Source organism: Gymnogyps californianus, chromosome 1, assembly GCF_018139145.2.
Source record: "Gymnogyps californianus isolate 813 chromosome 1, ASM1813914v2, whole genome shotgun sequence".
Taxonomy (NCBI): Eukaryota; Metazoa; Chordata; class Aves; order Accipitriformes; family Cathartidae; genus Gymnogyps; species Gymnogyps californianus.
This window is the reverse complement of record NC_059471.1, coordinates 161,525,135-161,545,131: the sequence shown is the minus strand read 5'-3', so window position 1 is coordinate 161,545,131 and position 19,997 is coordinate 161,525,135. Positions and strand designations below refer to the sequence as shown.

The following is a 19,997-nucleotide window of genomic DNA, read 5'->3' as shown; positions in this document are numbered from 1 at the left end:
ACCAAAAAAAACTCACATGATTTCCCTACTGCAACCATGGATTCAAATGGTTTGTGAGGATGAAAAAATCAGCTGGATACTTCCTATTTTTATGGTAATGGTTTGACTTGGGTCTTGTCTTGTCCGAACTAGTATAAGATCTCAAGTGAGAGGAGATGCGGATCACAGCGGTCTATCTCATTGCCAGTGCCTCACCCGCAGCTGGAGGTGCACTGGTCAGCAGCAGAACCTGTAAGAGGAAAGGAGCAGACTCTGGGATGCCTCGACGCATGTGTAATGTGTGTGTAATGTGTGTGTAATGTGATGGGTATGTGGGGTTATTGCACAACGCCAGCTGGAAGCTGAATGAGCAGTTAATGATCACACAACATTTTTTGAAGATGTAGAATGTAATTTATTGCCCAAAGTAGCACTTTGGGATGGGAAATGATCTTCAGATTCTGTGCGTTCATTGACCCCTCTGAGAACTATTTTACGAACTAGAAGGATAATGGAGGGAAGGTTGTTTACAGAGGCATTAGCTGCTGCAGAGCCGTTCAGCAGCACCAGAAGGATCGCTCTCTGCATGTGCATTCTGTTCTGGAATAAAAGCATACTTTGTGAAGGAATTTGTCTTTAAAGGGCTGTCTGCCTAAGTGCTCTTCTGGAAGAGCTCTTGCAGAATAATGCAGTTTTCAAAAGCAATGCCAGCCGGTTCCTCTGTATAGAAAAAGCCTTGGGCACCCAGAATTAGACTTTAGGTACTTAGATAAATAGCTTGCTGTCTCAAATGGAGACCCTGCGAGCACTCCTGTGGTCTGATGATGATGGTTAGGGGCTGTGGGTTTTGTTGGTTGGTTTCCCGACTTGGCTAGCACTGACGACACCCGCCTGCACTCTTAACCTCCCACGGGCGGAGGGTGGGGAAGTTTTCACAAGCACCTTGAAACAGGCTGAGATGCTGCTCCCATCCCTTCTGCCATTTGAAACCCCCCACCCACCAGGGCAGCGACCTCGAGGGGCAGCCAGCAACTCCTGCTCACAGGCGTACGCCTGCATCTCCCTTACATGCAGTCCCGTACTGACTGTGCTACCAGAGGCGAGCTAAAATGGGTGACTGCTTGTAGAAGTGTTCGTATCCTAAAAAGCACCTTTTCCATCCTTTTAAAATGGCAGATTAAGTCATGTGTATGACTCAGCCTCATTTTCTTGTCCTGTGACTTCAGGCAAGTCACTTCTCTTCCAGCTTTCTGACAGGTTTTGGCCACCCAATCCAAAAATGCCGTGTGCCTTGTTTAGGAAGATGTGCGTGTGGCACCCTGAAAAAATAAGGCTGAGCTGTGTTGAATCGAATGCCCTCCAAGCCAACGCCACTCTATGTTTTTAATTAAGCCTGAAGGGTAATACAATATTCCTTGGAGATGGCAAATATGGTAGTTGATAAATTTTAGAAGATCCAGTGATTGAAGGCAATAATTCAACTGTATTTCAGCGCGGGGGGGGGGGGGGTTGGTAAGGAAAGGGGCAACCCCCATTCCTGTCAGAAGCCTGCGCGCCTCCCTCATGGCGCACTGGCGGCAGCGGGGATTCAAGCGCGAGCGGGCAGGCAGCTACCGGCCGCCTCGTTTTGGCGGGAGGGCACATCCCCCGCCCCCCCATGGCCCCGCCCCCCCCGCTCCGGCGGGAAAAGCGCCGGGTGTGTTCCCTCAGGAGGGAGCGGGCGGGCGGCCCGGCCGGCTGGCAGTGCAGCCTGGGCTGGTTTAGAGAGCTCAGATCTCTACGCGCTGGGGTACTGTAACCACTCGCAGCCCCGCGCTCCCGGAGGTGCCCGGGGATGAGCTATGTTTTAATTATTGTTGTAATTTTGACGGGGAATTTTGGTGCTCCACGGGGAAGGGAAATTCTGCGGTGCCTCACCCTTTGGGAGCAGAAATTTACATCCCCTGAAAAGGCAGCTGGCAAGGAAAAGCCAAATAAATCCGTGTGTTGATATATGATTAATCATTTATTTTCCTCTGAGTCAACAGATGTGAAATTCCACCACGGTGTCCCTCGGGGCAGGTCAGATCGCCTCCTGCCCCTAACGCGGGGCCCAAACTCCACTCCAGTCAAGTCAGCTGCGATGTTTCTGTCAGTTCAAGACCAGCTCATTAAACCCAATGCTACGTGCTGGGGCCAGGTCCCTGTCACACCGACAGTCTGTATCTGTTCAAAAGGAGTGCAGCATGCAGGTCTTGATCACGTATCCTAGTGAACAGCTGCCAGGGCGGTAACAGGAGGGTCGGGGCACCCGAGGCGGCACAAAAGTGTTTGTGTTTCCTTGCAAAGGTCCTCGTTTCTTCATGGATTTGCTGTGTTGTCTCAGACTTTCAGTCTTTTATCTGCTTCATTGCAGGCAGTGGTGACTGAAATCCTCTGGGTCTTTGGTGCGCCAACACACCAGCAACAGGAGGACCCTCCACTAAACAGAAGGATTTTGTTCATCCCTAAAGCTTTTAGTAGGGTGTGGTATAATTTCTCCATTTTCCCTTGTAGCCTGCAGGAAGGCACAGGTCTGGGTCTGCCTCGTTTTGCTGCTGTGAGATGCCAGTTGCCTAAGGATGGGGAATAGGAGAATGATCCCATGACCTGTTCAGCTGTGCTTAGAGTGCAGGATTATGTGCATTTCAGGAGGATCTTTTTAATGGAGAAGGGGATTGTAATACAGTTGTAATACCTTTTGCATTACTTGGTTTTCTTCCTTCAGTATTTGAAGCTAAGAGGTTTTAAAAATCTCTTCAAGTATTTTTTAATTGATTTTTTACTGTAATTATTTTTCTGATTGATATTAGGCATGAGGTGAAGGCATGATTTCTCATTCCATAATTGTCAGGGTTCTAAACAGAAATGAAATATATCCTGACACTATCAGAAACAACTGATTTTATAGGAATATTTCCATTAAATACTATCAGAAGTGACTCCATTGTATTTTCACTCCAAAACCAAATAAGATCACTCTAAAAATTATAATATTTTCTTTCTCACTTCTCCTAGCCTCTGTATACACAAGATTCTTGCAAGCAAATTAGGCAGACCTTAAGTATACATTTAGAAGCTGATAAAAGTTATTTGCAGATTTTTAGACTAAATGATCCCGTCCTCTGTTAGACGTAGCCCATCTTGTAGTTTCATAATAAACCTGTCTTACCTTTCATGGATTTTATTAACGAGGATGAGCAAGCAAACATATATACACATCTGGATGAGGTAGTTTACAAAACTTTCGATCAGCCATAGCTCGAACAGTGAAGGCAAGCTCACAATTAAGACAGAAGCAACCTATCCATTTACAAAACCACAAAAATGATACAGCAGGTTATAAGATCATATTTCTAAGGAACTACTTTGTATTCCTTTTTCTTGCATTCATAAAATTTAAGGACGTCATATTTTGCTTTTTATTTAACCGTGCTATCAGTAAGTGCGTATTCTGGTTCTAGGCCTTGCTTAAAGGAAGTCACATGAAGAGGGCAGCGAAGCTGTAGTAGAGTACAGACCTGGCAAGTTAACTGTGAAAAACCATGAAATAAGCTCTCGGTATATGTTTTTACGTAATAAAAGCCTCAGATTTTTATTACCCTTCTTTTATTCTCTTCATGCAAGCATACTTCTTACAGGCGTTACTTGCACGTCTTCAGCATTTATTAGGTATTCTGAACTCCAGCAAGAACTTGAAAACAAATACAGCTTTATAGTCTACTCTCAAGATACATGACTAAGGAGTTGTAGCCTTCTCAATAGCACTGTTTTGTGGGCTTTCTGTCACATAAAGATGGGGAAGCTGAGATGTTGCATAGTCTTTCCATTACCCATTCTGTCTGCAACTATGCTGACTTCTGTTATAAAAATACAGACTGCCTTTAACTTTCTTACCGGAATAAATTCCACTAATGATAAATCATTTAAAATATTCCCACCTCCAGACTCATCTCTGACCCACGATTCTCACAAGGGAATGAGATCTCTTTTCCTAATACCTGTTAAACCCCTTCTAGCGAAACTGATTCATCTGAGAGTAATGCAGTAGATTTTCTCCTTTTGGTCTGGTAGGTCAGATAACGAAGAGTTGGAAGAAGAATCCAAGTTTAAATCCATATATGAAGGCATACTGAGAAGGTTCTGTAGTTCAAGGACTTCTTAAGAGTCCTTTTACAGTCATGTACTCATTTATTGCCACCCCAATACTATCTTTGTTTGCATTTCCCAGTAGCGATCAATACTTTATTGCCTGCTCTTTCACGATGAAGGCCATGGAGGATCAAGTAGTCCAAGAAGAACCAGGATACCAGGATGATGAGGTAAATCTATGGTTGATTGAAAAATATGTGCAGCAGATGTTGTTTGAAGGTATTTTGATAGTGTTATGAAATCCACGGAGAAACAGGAGGTCCCCAAAGACCATCAGGGAGTTCAATGCATTTAAAATTTTGTTCCAGTCTAATACCAAGAAAATCTCATTCTCCTAGTCCCTGTACAGCCTTGCTCTTCAAGTAGTCTTCATTAACCTTTCAAAAGCTATGCACAGATTTTTATGGGATTATCATTATTTCTTTATATTTTACACTTCTATATTAAATGCAAGGGGACTATCAGTTAATTTTATGCTTCCAAGGAATGGTCATCAGCCTGAAAAGACTGAGGAACTGTGGCAGAAAAAAATCAAGATGATGATCATAACACAAGTTTTATTAGCACAGCAGAGGATTGCTTGCCTGTGAAGATACACTTTATGAAGAAAGTGACAGGAAATGTGTAGGCCTTCTTGGCTCACTATGGCTTTGCTTATTTGGGTAGTCCAACAAGTTATGTGTTATTAGGGAAAATCATTTAAATGTTTGCAAATTTGAAACAGACACATAGTGAGATAGATGTAATTACAAGAAAAAGCAAAATCTATTTTTATTTTTTTCTGCTATTTTTTTTAGGAATCCTTTTTTCAGGATATTGACCTGCTACAGAAGCATGGAATTGTAAGTATGAGCAATGACTTTACTGCACAGAATTGTCCATGTAAAGCTATTGTAAGGTTATTTCCAAAAGCGTATACACATTGATACAAATAACTGAAATTCCTCCTTGCAATAAATTCTAAATCAGTCATGTGAAGACAAATTTTGCCTTTGGTGATAAGACAGGTTTTCAGAAAATCTAATTCCCATCCGATTCCTAAATAAAGTGGCAAGATATTCAAAGTATTTAGCACCCAGCACTCTTGAAAAACCAACTACTTGCTAATTTATTTGAAAACTGTGTGATAGATTACTTCCTGTTCCTGCCAATCTTTGTAATTACTCCTGCATTTTTGGTGCCTGTGAAATTACACTGTGACAATTTTTCATGGTTTAACCCCAGCCAGCAACTAAGCACCACGCAGCTGCTCGCTCACTCCTTCCCCCCGTCCCAGTGGGATGGGGAGGAGAATTGAAAAAAAGTAAAACTCGTGGGTTGAGATAAGAATAGTTTAATAACTAAAGTAAAATATAATACTAACAATAATAATAATAATAAAATATTGTAATAAGAATAATGAAAAGAAATATAACCAAAAAAAAGGGGGAGGGACACACACCAAGAAAAGACAAGTGATGCACAATGCAATTGCTCGCTACCCGCTGACCGATGCCCTCGGAGCGATCCGCCCCTCCCAGCCAACTCCCCCCAGTTTATATACTGAGCATGACGTTCTATGGTATGGAATACCCCTTTGGCTAGTTCAGGTCAGCTGCCCCGGCTGTGGTACTTCCCAGCTTCTTGCACACCTGCTTGCTGGCAGAGCATGGGAAACTGAAAAATCCTTAAGTTAGGATAAGCGCTACTTAGCAACAACTAAAACATCAGAGTGTTATCAACATCATTCTCACACTAAATCCAAAACACAGCACTGTACCAGCTAGTAGGAAGAAAATTAACTCTATCCCAGCCGAAACCAGGACACAATTGTTGCTGTACTATTTTCAGCATGCTGGTGAAGGGGGCAGAGTAGGAGTGAGGAAAATATTGGTAGCTAGAGAAATAAGTGGTTAGTTTTCTTCATCAAATATGAATTCCTATAATTGTTATCATCATCATAATCATTATTATCACATAAACATCACCTATTTATTTGAATTACTATTGTTATATGTTTATCCAAGAGACTGGTTCATGGATCAGAACCCTATTACATTCAGTGTTGTAGAAGCAGAATAAAAAGTCAGGTTTGCCTGAAGTAATGTAAGATTTAACGCTAATATAAATTACTACAGACGGATACAGATGGGGAGGACGCAGACACAATGAGACAGCGTTAGTCAGCACTATAGTTACTGGGCTCAGCATGTCAGCAGTGTAATTGTTGTTAACTTTTTTTATTGGCAATTCATTGACAGTTTTAAAGAGAGTTCTGAAGAAGGATCATGAGGTTGGGAGCTCTAACTATGGGGCAACATCGGAAAAATACACCAATTCTTGTGTTAAAAATTTAACAAGTTGACCAAAGAGGCTGACCTCATGAGCTAGAAGGGAGCTGTCCTAGCCTGTCAATATTAAATGAGGCATGGTAGGCAGAGAATGATACGAAGGTATGAAAGATCTTGAAAATAAAGAATAATGGCTTAGGCTGTTCTTCTGGCTTAATAAGGGTTTCCTGCTCCTTTTTTTTTTCCTTCCTTCCAGGCGGTTATTCCCACACCCCAGGGAAAGTTTTTGTTCTCAGCTGTGCCAGTTAAAATGTTTGTGTGAACATATGATGACCCATATCTGTTAAATTAATTTGCTTAAATAAACAGTTTTTGTGGGTTTAGAATTTTTTTCCTAGGAGTAAAGAGAGAAATATTTACTAGATCTGACAGTGTGGCCACAAAGAGAGCCAGATTAGCACAACCGAGGCTGTGGTTTGATGTTCAAAAGTGTTTGGTAGGAATTAAGGTGCTGTGACCCCACAGCCTTTGCTGAGTGTTCCTGCCCCTAGAGCATGCTATCCCTTCTTCTGGCATATCTGCTTTTGTAGCCACCCTGTGAACTGGATTTGTGAATAAATTAAGTCAAAAAATTATCACAACGAAAAATGTGGTTTAGTTTTTTTATTTGTAAATTCTCAGTCTGCTCCCTTTTCCACCTCAGAGGCACACAACTGGGACAGGGCTGCAACGTAAGGTAGAGGATCAGGACAAGCAGCTGGTGCAAGGGGGCAGGCATGTCAGTATGTTAAGCTAGGAGTACTGCTGAACACTTCATAGTATTGAACTCTAGTCTAAAGAGGCGTATATCCTAGGACCTTGGTTGGTACATAAGCTGTTGGTGAAAGGTATATCTGTGCAGGAGAGGACACGAACTTCTATAACCAGGTCTACCACACAGAGACTTGTAATGCAGAACAGCCTTAAGTTTGATGTCATCAGAAAGACAGAGCCACTGAAGAAATGCAGAAGCAGGGTAATGCACTTAAAGTTTTGGTCTAGAAAAATGATCTTGGCAGCAGTAGTCTGTTGTCTTAATAGAAAAACACAATAAAACAGCTCAATCCTTTTTATATTGCTGATTGTTACATTCTTTTGGGTGGAAGAGTCATTTTTGTTCGTGACTGATTTTACCTCACCCATCCCTATTAATGTAATCATCAAAAAACGTATCACAGGATGAGAAATAAGCTTCCAAATGAACATGACTAATTTCTCGCGTAACCCCCCTCTCTTCTTATGTCTTATGCACCCACACGCTCTAGAAAAATAGATGATACATCCAGTTCATAGTTTTTTTTCCAAAGAAAAATCTTGGCTGGAAATGGTAAATTGAAGTATTATTCCAAACCTTTCACATAGTGTGTTTTTTTGTGAGTAATCTGTTGCTTGCTGTTAAGTTTCCAGTGATGTCAGAATCATAAAATTAGGCGAGAGGAGGCAAAATGTGTCAGTAGGGCGCTGACTGAAGTCATGCTGTACCCAATTTATGAAAAACTCTAATAGTTCATTCCAGCCCAAAGTGTCAGTCAGATCTAGAGGATATACATGTTTTAAACTGGACATACTGTGAACATGCAGAAACAGCACAGCAGTTAGAGTCATCTTCTGATGATCCTTGTGAGTCAGCTCCCAATTATCCACGATCAGATTATCTGGTTTACAGATTATCTGTGCTAAGGAACCAAGGACAGATTGAGTGTTATAGGGTTTACTAGGTTGGGCTCCACACTATCTGAAATAGTCCGTACTGTTTCTTTACTACCAGCTTGGATCTAGAAAGACTGACACTGAACAGGGACAAGTAAATACAACTGGACCCAAGACACTTTTCTCTCAAAAGCACCAGGATCTGGTCTCTGCACCATGATCCCTCACATGAATGTTACTCAAAATTTTCTGTTGTTGGTGTCACAAACTACATAATGAAGAGTTTACTGTAAATCTGTTTCTTCCTTGGTGAAAATACACATGCATATGAATGTATAATAAAATATGTTTCAAAGGTTTACTTGGCCTTCGAGTTAACTGCCACGAGTACTCACAGAAGGGAACTTTCTTCACAGAATGTAGCAGATATTAAAAAACTGAAGTCAGTTGGGATCTGCACGATCAAAGGAATCCAGATGACCACAAGACGGGCACTGTGCAATGTAAAAGGGCTTTCAGAAGCCAAAGTGGACAAGATTAAAGAAGCCGCAAACAAGCTTATTGTAAGCCAATCACTTTCCTGATAGTTTAAACTTATGCTGGCCTCTCCAAAATGCTGTGCAACATTTCTCTTAACAGATTTTTTCACCGCATCATCAAGATAATTTTGAAAATTATTCTGCTTGTTACTCTAAAGGGATAATACTTTATACTCTACAACACCAGACAGATGCTGTGGTGCTTTTCATACCCAACCTGTGTAAATGAGGCTAGGGTGGAGAGAAGATATTTATGTGGGATATTGCACTTTACCTTCAGGTTAAAGCTCAAATAAACCTCTCATGTTCTCTTTGGTCTTCCTTAGGAACCAGGCTTCCTGACCGCCTTTGAGTACAGTGAAAAACGGAAGATGGTATTTCATATTACTACTGGGAGCCAGGAATTTGAGTAAGCTTCTCTCTACTTAAATCTTTCTTTAGTCCAAATTGTTCCAATAACCATATTTACTGAGTTTAATGAGACACAAAAATATAAAGGAATAAATATTCAGTGTAGGTAACCTTGCAGTTGGAGCTAGTGCTGGCTCAGAGATGCCTGCATCAGTAAGCAACAAAACCAACTCTTTTTCTGAGGGGAAACTGCACTTTGTACAGTCATTGTAAATAAACAGAGTTTGCATCCAGAAATCCTGAACGTATCATCATTTTTTCACCTAGTCAAAACTACCTGCAGGTCTCGGGTGAAAATTATAAGTCTTCAAGACCTCTCTTGAGATATTTTTATGGAATGTTATCTTTTCAAAGGTATTTTCTCTCTTCCTTCTTTCCAGTAATAATTTCTATAGATCTTTCTCTTGCACACAGAAAGGGTAGTTAAGACAGAGTTAATTCTTTATGAACCAGTGATCATTTAGTGCCCTGCACTTAATGCATCAAGTGAGGGGCTTTAGGGCAGAAAAAACTTTTCTTAAAGTAGCAAAAATTTCTCTTTTTTACTTTCCTCTTGTGATTTTGTGGGTTTAACTGTATCATAATCCTCTCCCTTTCTCCAGTAAACTTCTGGGTGGTGGGATTGAAAGCATGGCCATCACTGAGGCCTTTGGAGGTGAGAAAACCACATTAAATGAGTATTACTGAACAAAGAATTGCAACTTAGTTTAGATTTTAAATCAAGCTGGATTACTTCTATCAAACTTACCACATTGAAGTCATAAAGATGAGTACCTGCATGAGTGTAAGAAGAAAGAATCCACTTCTTGTAGTGTTTTCCCATTTTTCCTCTTCATTTGCTTGCAGACTAAGTTTGAGCTGAGTAATCATTAGACTTGGGGCATGCTGATTATTAAAGCGTAGCATTATTAATACTATTACTAACGTGTCATATAGGAAAGATTTCCCTGATGCAGTCTGTGTTCCTTTCCAGCAACAAAACTGCCACAAAAGGTATTTTATTTATGCGCACTTAGGATACATTGCATTTCATATAAGATTTTGAAATTACAATAAAGCTACTATTATAGTAAATTTGATCAGTTAGTGGCTAACACTTCAACAACAATAAGAGTTCATAAAACACAGTACTCTTCCCTTTAGAAAAGATAAGCTGGAGACAAATCAAACATGATTTGATATAGTGAGATTAATAAACTCATAAGCTTTTCCTTGATCATTTTACTGAAAAGGAAACTGGGCCAGGTCAGTGGAATCAACCATTTCTTCCCCCCCGCCCCAGTTAACACTTTTCCACAGGTGCCATGTGGTTTTAACTTCTACACAGAAAAGAATAAATGACCTTAGCAGTCAAGCATGATCAAATTAAAGCATTTCAGGTTTTCCTTTTCATGTAACACATTTCTACTGCACAGAATATGATTTATAAATTGGGGTTAACTGATTTAAAAAGGCAGAGACAGAGGTGAATTTTGTAAGTAAGAGTGTTTCTAACTGCAGTAACTCCTGAATCTGGCAAACTCAGAACAAGAAACCCTGACCTTTTTTTTTTTCTTTTTCTTTGTTTAACAGAGTTCCGGACAGGCAAAACCCAGCTATCTCACACCCTTTGTGGTAGGTGTAATAACTTAAAAGAGAGCGCCGTTTCTTCTCAGTGAATCCATTCTTTACAACTATATCAGAATTCAACACAGAGAGACAAGTCAGAATCTTTTATCTCTAGAAATACAGTGAAACAGACCATGGTGACTCTTACCTCCATTACTTGTGTTTGAGTAGAGAACTCATATAAATGATTACTTTTTAATACTGCTCACATCAATGTAAGTTTTGCCATAAGGAGAGAGAAGATAATAGACTGTCTTAGAGAAACCAGTGAAACACAGCATCTGGAAAAGCAGAGCACAAATACGAGTTACAGGTGGACAGGGGCATCGCTCAGAAAAGGGCAAGATTCTTTCTCAGCAACTCTTTTAATTTCCTGGTTTCAAGAGGTTTTGCTGAATATGACATTCTGAAAGGGCACTGAAAGGATACTACTGGCTGACAGTAACTGGATAAACAAAGACTTTGGCAGTCACCGTATTCAGGCAGTGCCAAATACAGCAGGACTCTGATTTCCCAGCGATATCTCTCAATGTGTAAATAGTAGTAAATAATAGCTAATATGACTATTAATGCTGCTGGAATATAGTTACCAGACACTGGGTAGGCAAACATTCCCTTAAATGAACCCTATATTATAAAGGAAATTATGGCACCTTCTGGAAAAATAAGGCCTCTTCCGTTTAGTACAGTCAGCAGAGTCATACCCTTTTGCATGAATGATTACAACTGAACCGAGTATTTCAGCTTATTCAGTCCAAAGGGACTAAACCCACAATCAGTAACTATTCGCATATCAGGAAAAATTCATATCCAAAGAATTTTTGATCATATGAGTTCCAGCTGGGAAAAAAACCCTACTAAATCAATACCATTAATTTGGGCAGAGGATTAAGAGGATGCTTTGTGCATAAGAACTTATTATTAATATCCTTACCTATTTTCAATATAAAATATACAGATTTAGTGATGGTACTGAGTAAAACACAATTTTGATACCATTAATTACATCTCATCTGATCTCCAATTGAGAAAAGTGTCTTGAGTTTCTTCTTAAGATGGCAGTAAGACTTGAGATACTCCTGATTTCTACATTGATTAAAACTGGTGGTTCTTTGATATGGATAAGCAACTGTATTTTATTAAAAACTAATAATAGAGGGAGTAAGAAAATATTTTTCCTACTTTTTCATTTTGATCTTCTATGATTCACTGTAGTGACAGCTCAGCTTCCAGGACCAAATGGTTACACAGGTGGAAAGATTATCTTCATTGATACTGAAAACACTTTGTATCTTTTGGACTGTTGAAAGCTACAGGTGTGATGAACAGGAAAGACAATTCATTTTGTTATAAGCAAGTAGGAGGCTCCAGATAGCTTCATACATGTAAAACATTATGACTGACACAGAAAGCCTGGAGAGCACAGTGTGTAGTGGCTCACAAGGCAGTGACTTTTTTCTTTGTCATTTGATGTAATCCAACCTGGAAAAATTAGAGTTAGGATACAGATTTTATTTTCTGTTTTTTTGAGATCTAATATGCCTCCTACAGGTGATAGAAGCTTTTCTATTTACTTCAAGAGAAATTAATCTAAGTACTAAACACTATTTTTAACACTTCATATCTGTGGTAGGCTGTGTATAAATAGGTTTTGCTCATGGCTAAATTCCTGGAGCACAGATATCCATATATCAACCCCTCCCCGCCTCAAACCCCAAACACAAAACAATTATCATCGTGAGCCCTAAACTATCCTTAGGATATGTGGGACCGTGTGAAGAGAAAAAGTCAGTCTTCTCTAGGATCAAAATAAATATTATTCTTTTTTTTCCCATAGTTCTATTTTGGAATGGAGTTTTATTATTTTCAGAGCATCATTTGTACAAAGAGAAATCCTTAACTTTGACTAATGTCAGCCGACCAGACCGTCTTCGTGACATTGCTGATCGCTTCAATGTTGACCATGATGCAGTACTTGACAATGTGCTGTATGCACGTGCATATACTAGTAAGACCATTATTGCAACTGGCACAGTAGCTGTGTTTTTTCTCTAAGGCTCCCGTTTTAGTAGTTCTCAGTTTATTAACTGAGATTGCCCACTGAGGATCATAAAGAATGTTTTGCTGCTAACAAAAGCAGTTGTACGCTTGCTTCCATTTTCTGTTTCTGGTGTTGTACACTGAGCAAGTCTGCAAGTATTCCAGCTCAGCTGCACTACATAAAGTTTGGCAGTTTGCCACATTAAGTGAACTCTGCCATGTATATGACGAGTGTCAGCGTAGCACCTTAGTAAGAGAAGCACCGATTAACATACCCACGATTGCCTGAATGCAAGCTAATTCTATAAATGCTGTTGAGACATTCTCTATGATCTTGTGAATGGAGCTTTATAGGGACAGCTCCAACACACTCTGTCACAAGACATTGCATTAAAACTTCATGGAAGTTTTAAATGGGACTTTTACTTTGAGAGTACAATATGAACGTGAATAATATGATTAATACAATTTCTGTGTGTCATTTAATTTAACATTAAATTCAAATGTTTATATTGCTTTTCAGTTCTTAACAAAAAGGTTGTCTTCATGCATAGTTTTGTTGTGAAGCTTTTCACAAAGAAGTTTTGTTAGCTGGGCAAGTGGAAACTGGAACCTGCAGAAGCACAGGCACTGTTGGGTATTGTACAGATAGCTTGTTATTGGGCACTGGATTTAAAACTGCTGGCAGTGAAAATATAAACAGTGCAGACATTTAAAGTGGAATTTTAAAATTCAGGCTTTTGTTCCTTCAGAGCTCTTTCTGGTCCTAATTTCACTTGGCAACTGTACTTCCCACCAGGTGAACATCAGATGGAATTGCTTGACTATGTAGCAGCCAAGTTCCACGAGGAAGCTGGTATCTTCAAGCTATTGGTACAAGACTAATTTCTTTTGTATGCTTACTGCTCTCAGAATAAGTTTTCCTATTTTCTTTCACTATATTTACTTATCTAGCATAATTACAATGCAGATCATTGACTCCATAATGGCACTTTTCCGTGTGGATTTCAGTGGTCGTGGGGAGTTGGCTGAACGACAACAGAAACTTGCTCAGATGCTGTCAAGGCTCCAAAAAATATCAGAAGGTAAGGGAAACATTGCAAAATTTGGAAAACATGGACTGGAGTTACCGAAACAGTAGCTGTTGGTAGCACGACCACCTAGTAGTCCGAGTGTATTATCAATCAGGCATTGGCCCAGGAATCTTTCCTCACTTGACACCTCTGTCAGTTACCAAAAAGATGAAATTGATAATACATTATTTCAAGATGACAGATTAAGGAGTCTTTAGAACTATTCAACATTTAGAGTTTTCCTAGAAATACTGTTAAGAGAAGTTCTAAATGAGAGAATAGGTTGTAGAACTGGACAGATATCCAGTAAGAGAAATTGTCTTCCCCAAATTGCGACAGTCTAAATACACGAGAAACATGAAGAATAGAAAAAAGGATGAAGGCACAGAGAGATAAAAAAGCCGTGCCCATTGCCATGTTCCCAGTACTTTGCAATGCTCTGAGGGATGATGAGAGGATGAGTACTGTTCCTCCTCTTTGGAATGTCTCAGAAATGTTGATAAGGAATGAGTAATTTTTTTTTTTCATGCAGTAAATAAAAAATTTTAAAAAAGGCAAACAGACAAAGGGAGGGAGAGGGGGCTGAGGGCAGGGAGCCAACAGAGAAGATGGGAACCGAGAAAGACTTGTTCAGTGGAATTCTGAAAAGTGCTCATTTTTGGCATACGTATTACAGCTGAAGTCATACAGGAGCAAATTTAGGCTGTCTCCTGATTAACTCCAGCCATCAGACATAAAGAATATTTGCTTCTCTTTCATCTGAAATTTGAAGTGCTTCAGCAGCAGCCTTGCTTTTACCATGGATGGGAGAATATTTTGGAATTCTAATTGGATATAGTCCGCCTTCTTTGCATTGTTTTCTATTGCAGAGTATAATGTGGCCGTGTTTGTGACCAACCAGATGACTGCTGATCCAGGAGCAACTATGACGTAAGATACTTCTCTCTCTTTTTAAAAAAATTTATTCTCTTTTGTATTACATATTTAACAGAGATGAGAACTGAGATTGTATGGAGCAGGAGGCACCGAAATGAAGGTTCAGATTGGTCATTGGTCCCTCTGGTATGATGAATCATTCATGGATGACACCTATAGGTTTTTCAGTTTTCGTAATGAATTTTTTTATGTTTATCTGCTGCCTGGCATGATGGCTTCTTTCACTGTGACTTGAATGAAGAGAACAAGCCATAAAAAGTATTGAAAAAGCACCCCGTTTTCTTTTGGAGCAGCTTATATATGAAGTTTAAGGTGTGTATTTCTTGAGCCTCTTGAATTTAATGGGAGGAAAATTATGCCAGCATTGAACATTTGACATCCTATCTTGAAGCAAGTGTGTTAAAGTCCTTTTTTGATACATTTACCTATTTATTATTCATTACCGAGTTCAATATGCCTCGTCTGACAGTTAATCACAGTATTAACCTATGGAATTTGCACAGTGAATCATCACAATTTCCTTGCTAATTTAGCTTTCAGGCAGACCCAAAAAAGCCCATTGGGGGCCACATCCTTGCTCATGCTTCGACTACCAGGATTAGTTTGAGGAAAGGGAGAGGGGAGCTGCGTATTGCAAAGATATACGACAGGTAAATCACCTTCCCTTCACAGGAAGGAAGCTGTGTTATGAGCAACCGTAAGGTGACAAAGTTCATGGTACTGAAACTTAATAGCTGGACAGCCGATTCATGGTTTCAAACTAACCACGTTTCTGGATGGTAAGTTGAGAGAAAAATGTGAAAGGACAAACTAATTAAGAGACTCAAAGTTGTCTTGCATACAGCATACGTTAAATTACATCATCTTTCATCATAAATCCTACTAGATGCTCACCTCTTAAAGACGACCATCAAATAGTTTGGTAAGACTGGTGGTCCCTTGGCAGGAAAATTCCAGAGTTGTTAAATTACTAAGTTTTGCTGACACAATTAGTATCACTTTACCTGGTAAGCTGTGGCAGATGAGAGTCATTAAAAATTGCACTAGTGGAACTGCATGGAGAGACCAGTGTTTCTGGTCAGGAACTAAGAAATTGAAATGAGAGTTTGCACAGACAGAATCTTTCCTTCTCCTGCACCTTCTCCATTCCCATCCCTTGTGTTTGTCATCTTCCAAGAGGTGGATTTCACATTTTCTGATCTTGAGAATACTGATCACGTTCTACAGATTGCACATAAAGATGCTGAAGTATTCCAGGCTGCTTACACTTACAACATTTTGGGGACTGTTTCACAACTGCATTTAACACGGGGAAACCCACAAGTTCCTCGTTTCTTTTTTTTTTCCCAGCCCTGAGATGCCTGAAAACGAAGCCACATTTGCAATAACTGCTGGAGGGATTGGGGATGCCAAAGAATAGGCAGAAAACTGATGTAAACGTACAGCTGAAAACCACCGGGGCAGTTGGGATGAAGGTTTGTGCAAGGTCACCGACCGCCTGGCTGCATTTCTATCTTTTGGGAACCATTTGAGATGTTTTGGGAGAACACAGGGATGAACTCTGTACAGTTTAGTTTTATTGATCTTAATAGAATTTGGTTCATTTAGGGTCTTCATTTTTCAATTGAACTTTCAGCAGAGAAGGATTCAAGAAATAAGCTTGTGAATTATTAAAGAATCCTTTTCCTATATTTTGTGAAAATCAAAGCTGTCCTTTCACATGAGATTAATATACTTTTTTAGTTTCTTTCAAAGAGAGTGTCTATGTGGTAGAATTTAATAGTGCGAAACGGAACAGAATTGGAGTAAACTCAGCTATAAAATCGACATAAATAGATGGAAAAGGCAGTGGCAGGATCAACAGCCCAAGAACTTGATGGACACTCATGAACCGTAGAGGAACATATTACTTTAAAAATACATTTTTAGGCATTTTTGATCTTGACTAGATAATTTTTGTATTTTTATTTAGCATTTTCTACTTTTTGGACAGAATGTTTTAAACCTGTTCTTATTAAAGATAAAGATTGTAAATTAGAATAGCACTCTGCTTATGTTTGGGTGCTTTGAATCAAACCCTGCTCTCAATAGTCTCACTGATCTTTCATGAGAGAAATAAACCAGGTGCAACCCAACATTTTAAAACCTTTTGTCTAGTTCTCTAAAGAAACAAACTTTATATAATTGCCTTGTCAGTCTCCTGAGAATATTAAAGATTATTATTAAATAATATTAAATATTATTATTAAAAGGCAGAAGAAAACAAAATCAGTGGCTAGATAGGGGAGAGAGGCTGGCACCGGTACTTGCACCAAGGAAAAGGAACTTGTGGCTCGGCTTGCTGAGGGAGCATGCTGTCTGGCCAGCCAGCACAGGCATAGCTCCCAACTAGCCAGAGATGTCTCTCACGAGGGGGCAAAAGAAGCAGCCGGGAGTAAAGAAAGAAATGGGGGATCAGGGGACAAAATACCAATTCAGTTTGCGTTACCTCCAATGCGCATGGAATTGCTTGATTTAAAATAATTTATATATTAGGTGCTTTAAGGGAAGGCCTTACTTTGTCCTCTTGCATAAAAATGCTAATTAGAATGGGTCTAACTTTGGTGTCTGGTTAGAGAGTGTGTCCTCACTGACACAAGGTTTTTTTACTTTAGATTAACTAATGCATGTAAGATAACATGAAGTAAAAAGGCAGCAATGACCAGAAATTCATCCAAGAAAAGCCTGACACTGTAGCTGGTTGTGGCGGGTTGACCCTGGCCAGATGCCAGGTGCCCACCAAAGCCGCTCTATCACTCCCCCTCCTCAACTGGACAGGGGGAGAGAAAATAAAACGAAAGGCTCGTGGGTCGAGATAAGGACAGGGAGATCACTCACCAATTACCGTCACGGGCAAAACAGACTCGACTTGGGGAAAAATTAGTTTAATTTATTGCTAGTCAAATTAGAGCAGAATAATGAGAAATAAAACCAAATCTTAAAACACCTTCCCCCCACCCCTCCCTTCTTCCCAGGCTTAACTTTACTCCTTATTTTCTCTACCTCCTCCCCCCGAGCGGCGCAGGGGGACGGGGAATGGGGGTTTGGGTCAGTTCATCACACGTTGTTTCTGCGCTCCTTCCTCCTCAGGGGGAAGAGGACTCACACTCTTCCCCTGCTCCAGCGTGGGGTCCCTCCCACAGGAGACAGTCCTTCACGAACTTCTCCAACGTGAGTCCTTCCCACGGGCTACAGTTCTTCACAAACTGCTCCAGCATGGGTCCCATCCACGGGGCGCAGTCCTTCAGGAGCAGACTGCTCCAGCGTGGGTCCCCCACGGGGTCACAAGTCCTGCCAGCAAACCTGCTTCAGCATGGGCTCCTCTCTCCATGGGTCCACAGGTCGAGCCTGCTCCAGCGTGGGCTTCCCACGGGGTCACAGCCTCCTTCAGGCATGCACCTGCTCCGGCGTGGGGTCCTCCACGGGCTGCAGGTGGATATCTGCTCCACCGTGGACCTCCATGGGCTGCAGGGGGACAGCCTGCCTCACCATGGTCTTCACCACAGGCTGCAGGGGAATCTCTCTCTGCTCTGGCGCCTGGAGCACCTCCTCGCCCTCCTTCTTCCCTGACCTTGGTGTCTGCGGAGTTGCTTCTCTCACATCTTCTCACTCCGCTCTCTCTGGCTGCAACTGCAACTCCCCTGTAACTTCTTTTCCCTTTCTTAAATATGTTATCCCAGAGGCGCTACCACCGTCGCTGATGGGCTCGGCCTTGGCCAGTGGTGGGTCCGTCTTGGAACCCGCTGGCATTAACTTTATCGGACATAAGGGAAGCTTCTAGCAGCTTCTCGCAGAAGCCACCCCTATAGCCCCCCCGCTACCAAAACCTTGCCACGCAAACCCAATACACTGGTTTACCTTGTGACAGAGCTAGAGTTTGCCTTCCTTGAGTGGCTTCTTAACAGATCTTTGATATTTCCCCTGAGGTAAAGCACTATTTTTCACAGTGAAGTCTAGAGAGACAAAGGTGGGGAGGCTGGCTGATCCGAGGGAGCCAGGAATGGATCAGCTGTTGTCATTTAACGTAACATCTCGTTCTTTGCATGTGCCAGTCTTTCCCACACCGGGCATTCATATCTAATGGCCAAGTACCCGAGCGTCAGTGAGAGCTTACAGTACCCCCTCCCACACACTTAGAAAGGCCTAAGTTTCTTCCAATATTTTATTTTAAGCACCAAGATTGCTTTTTGCTTTCTCACATATGCCATACATACATACATAAAATGGTAAACAGTTTGTGTCTTGTTCCAGGCTGTGTTGTTTCAAGGGCCTGAAAGTAAAGGGGACCCAACCTTCTCTTCTGCCAATGTAACTCATTTTTGACCATCTGACAGCCCAGAAAGCGTTGCCGATAGCGCGGCTGCGGTTTGGGCCAAGGCTTGGTTTGGCGGGCATACCCACATCACCCACCAGACACGGCTTCTCGTGCCGGGACGGACCGCCTGGCTCTTGTTGGTAGGTGCTAGAAGCATTAAGCACAGCACAAAAGAACTTATGGCCTATGCCACGTAATTGCCTCATGGCTTATTTTATCTTTTAGCTAGGAGTCTCTGGTTGATTTGGGGAGCCACACGCTAGCAGGCCACAAACACGGTGTCTATGCCGTGCCCGGTGTCCTTCGAGTACTTCAAAAGATTTCTTCCATCGCTTGCAGTAACGCCACAGCGGGCGAAGGGGTGAATTCGTTTCCTTTCTGGAAAGGTTACCCTGAACCTCCTGCTGCTGCAGAGGCAGGAGTGTGACCGGGGGTTGCCAGCACGACCCGGGCTGGGGCCCGTTGTGCCATTTTCTCCCGGCCTCCTGCCGCTCAGGCGAAAGCAAACATCATGGCTGCTGTCATGCCCGCTCCTGCCCCAGCATCCCTCCCAGTGATATGCCAGAGAAAAAAGCAGAGGAAAAACCCCAACCCGCCGGACCCGTGCGGCGTCGCCAGAGCCGCCACGGAGGCCCGAAGGGCTGCTCTCCCCGCCCCCGTCGTGCCGGGCCCCCGCCACCGCCCCGCGCTCCCGTTATTGTCTCCTCAGCCCCGCTGCCACCCTCCACGGGGCCAGCGCGCGCGTAGGCGAAAGGCCGTATTCTCCAAACCCGACTACGCTGCAAAATTAACGTAATCCTCCGGCCCTCCGCCAACCCTGCCTGCACAACCCGCGGAAGAATTTTACGCAAAACGCACGGGCTCTTCCTGCCCTACGCCAGCCTGAATTACGCAACTTGCGTACGCCGTGTACTTACGTAACGTACGC

At 41.7% G+C, this 19,997-nt stretch overlaps 1 protein-coding gene across 2 annotated transcripts; it reads left to right on the top strand.

Annotated features, from left to right (window-relative positions):
• Nucleotides 1-4,262: 4,262 nt before the first annotated feature.
• DMC1 (DNA meiotic recombinase 1) lies at nt 4,263-16,269 on the top strand. Of its 2 annotated transcripts, XM_050915504.1 has the most exons (13): nt 4,263-4,319; nt 4,947-4,991; nt 8,525-8,671; nt 8,974-9,056; nt 9,661-9,713; nt 10,631-10,672; nt 11,882-11,954; nt 12,583-12,674; nt 13,506-13,579; nt 13,677-13,791; nt 14,649-14,709; nt 15,249-15,365; nt 16,066-16,269. In XM_050915504.1, exons 1-13 carry the CDS (start codon nt 4,263-4,265, stop codon nt 16,133-16,135), a joined length of 1,029 nt encoding a protein of 342 aa, XP_050771461.1. In that variant the 3' UTR covers nt 16,136-16,269. The 2 variants fall into 2 exon arrangements, with proteins under 2 accessions (XP_050771461.1, XP_050771462.1); XM_050915505.1 differs by lacking the exons at nt 11,882-11,954; nt 12,583-12,674.
• Nucleotides 16,270-19,997: the final 3,728 nt, after the last annotated feature.

Coding starts and splice junctions, on each gene's coding strand:
- DMC1 (XM_050915504.1), top strand. CDS start 4,263: ATGAAGGCCATGGAGGATCAAGTAGTCCAAGAAGAACCAGGATACCAG. Junction 9,714..10,630: donor CATCACTGAGGCCTTTGGAG/GTGAGAAAACCA, acceptor TTTGTTTAACAG/AGTTCCGGACAGGCAAAACC. Junction 12,675..13,505: donor GTATGCACGTGCATATACTA/GTAAGACCATTA, acceptor ACTTCCCACCAG/GTGAACATCAGATGGAATTG.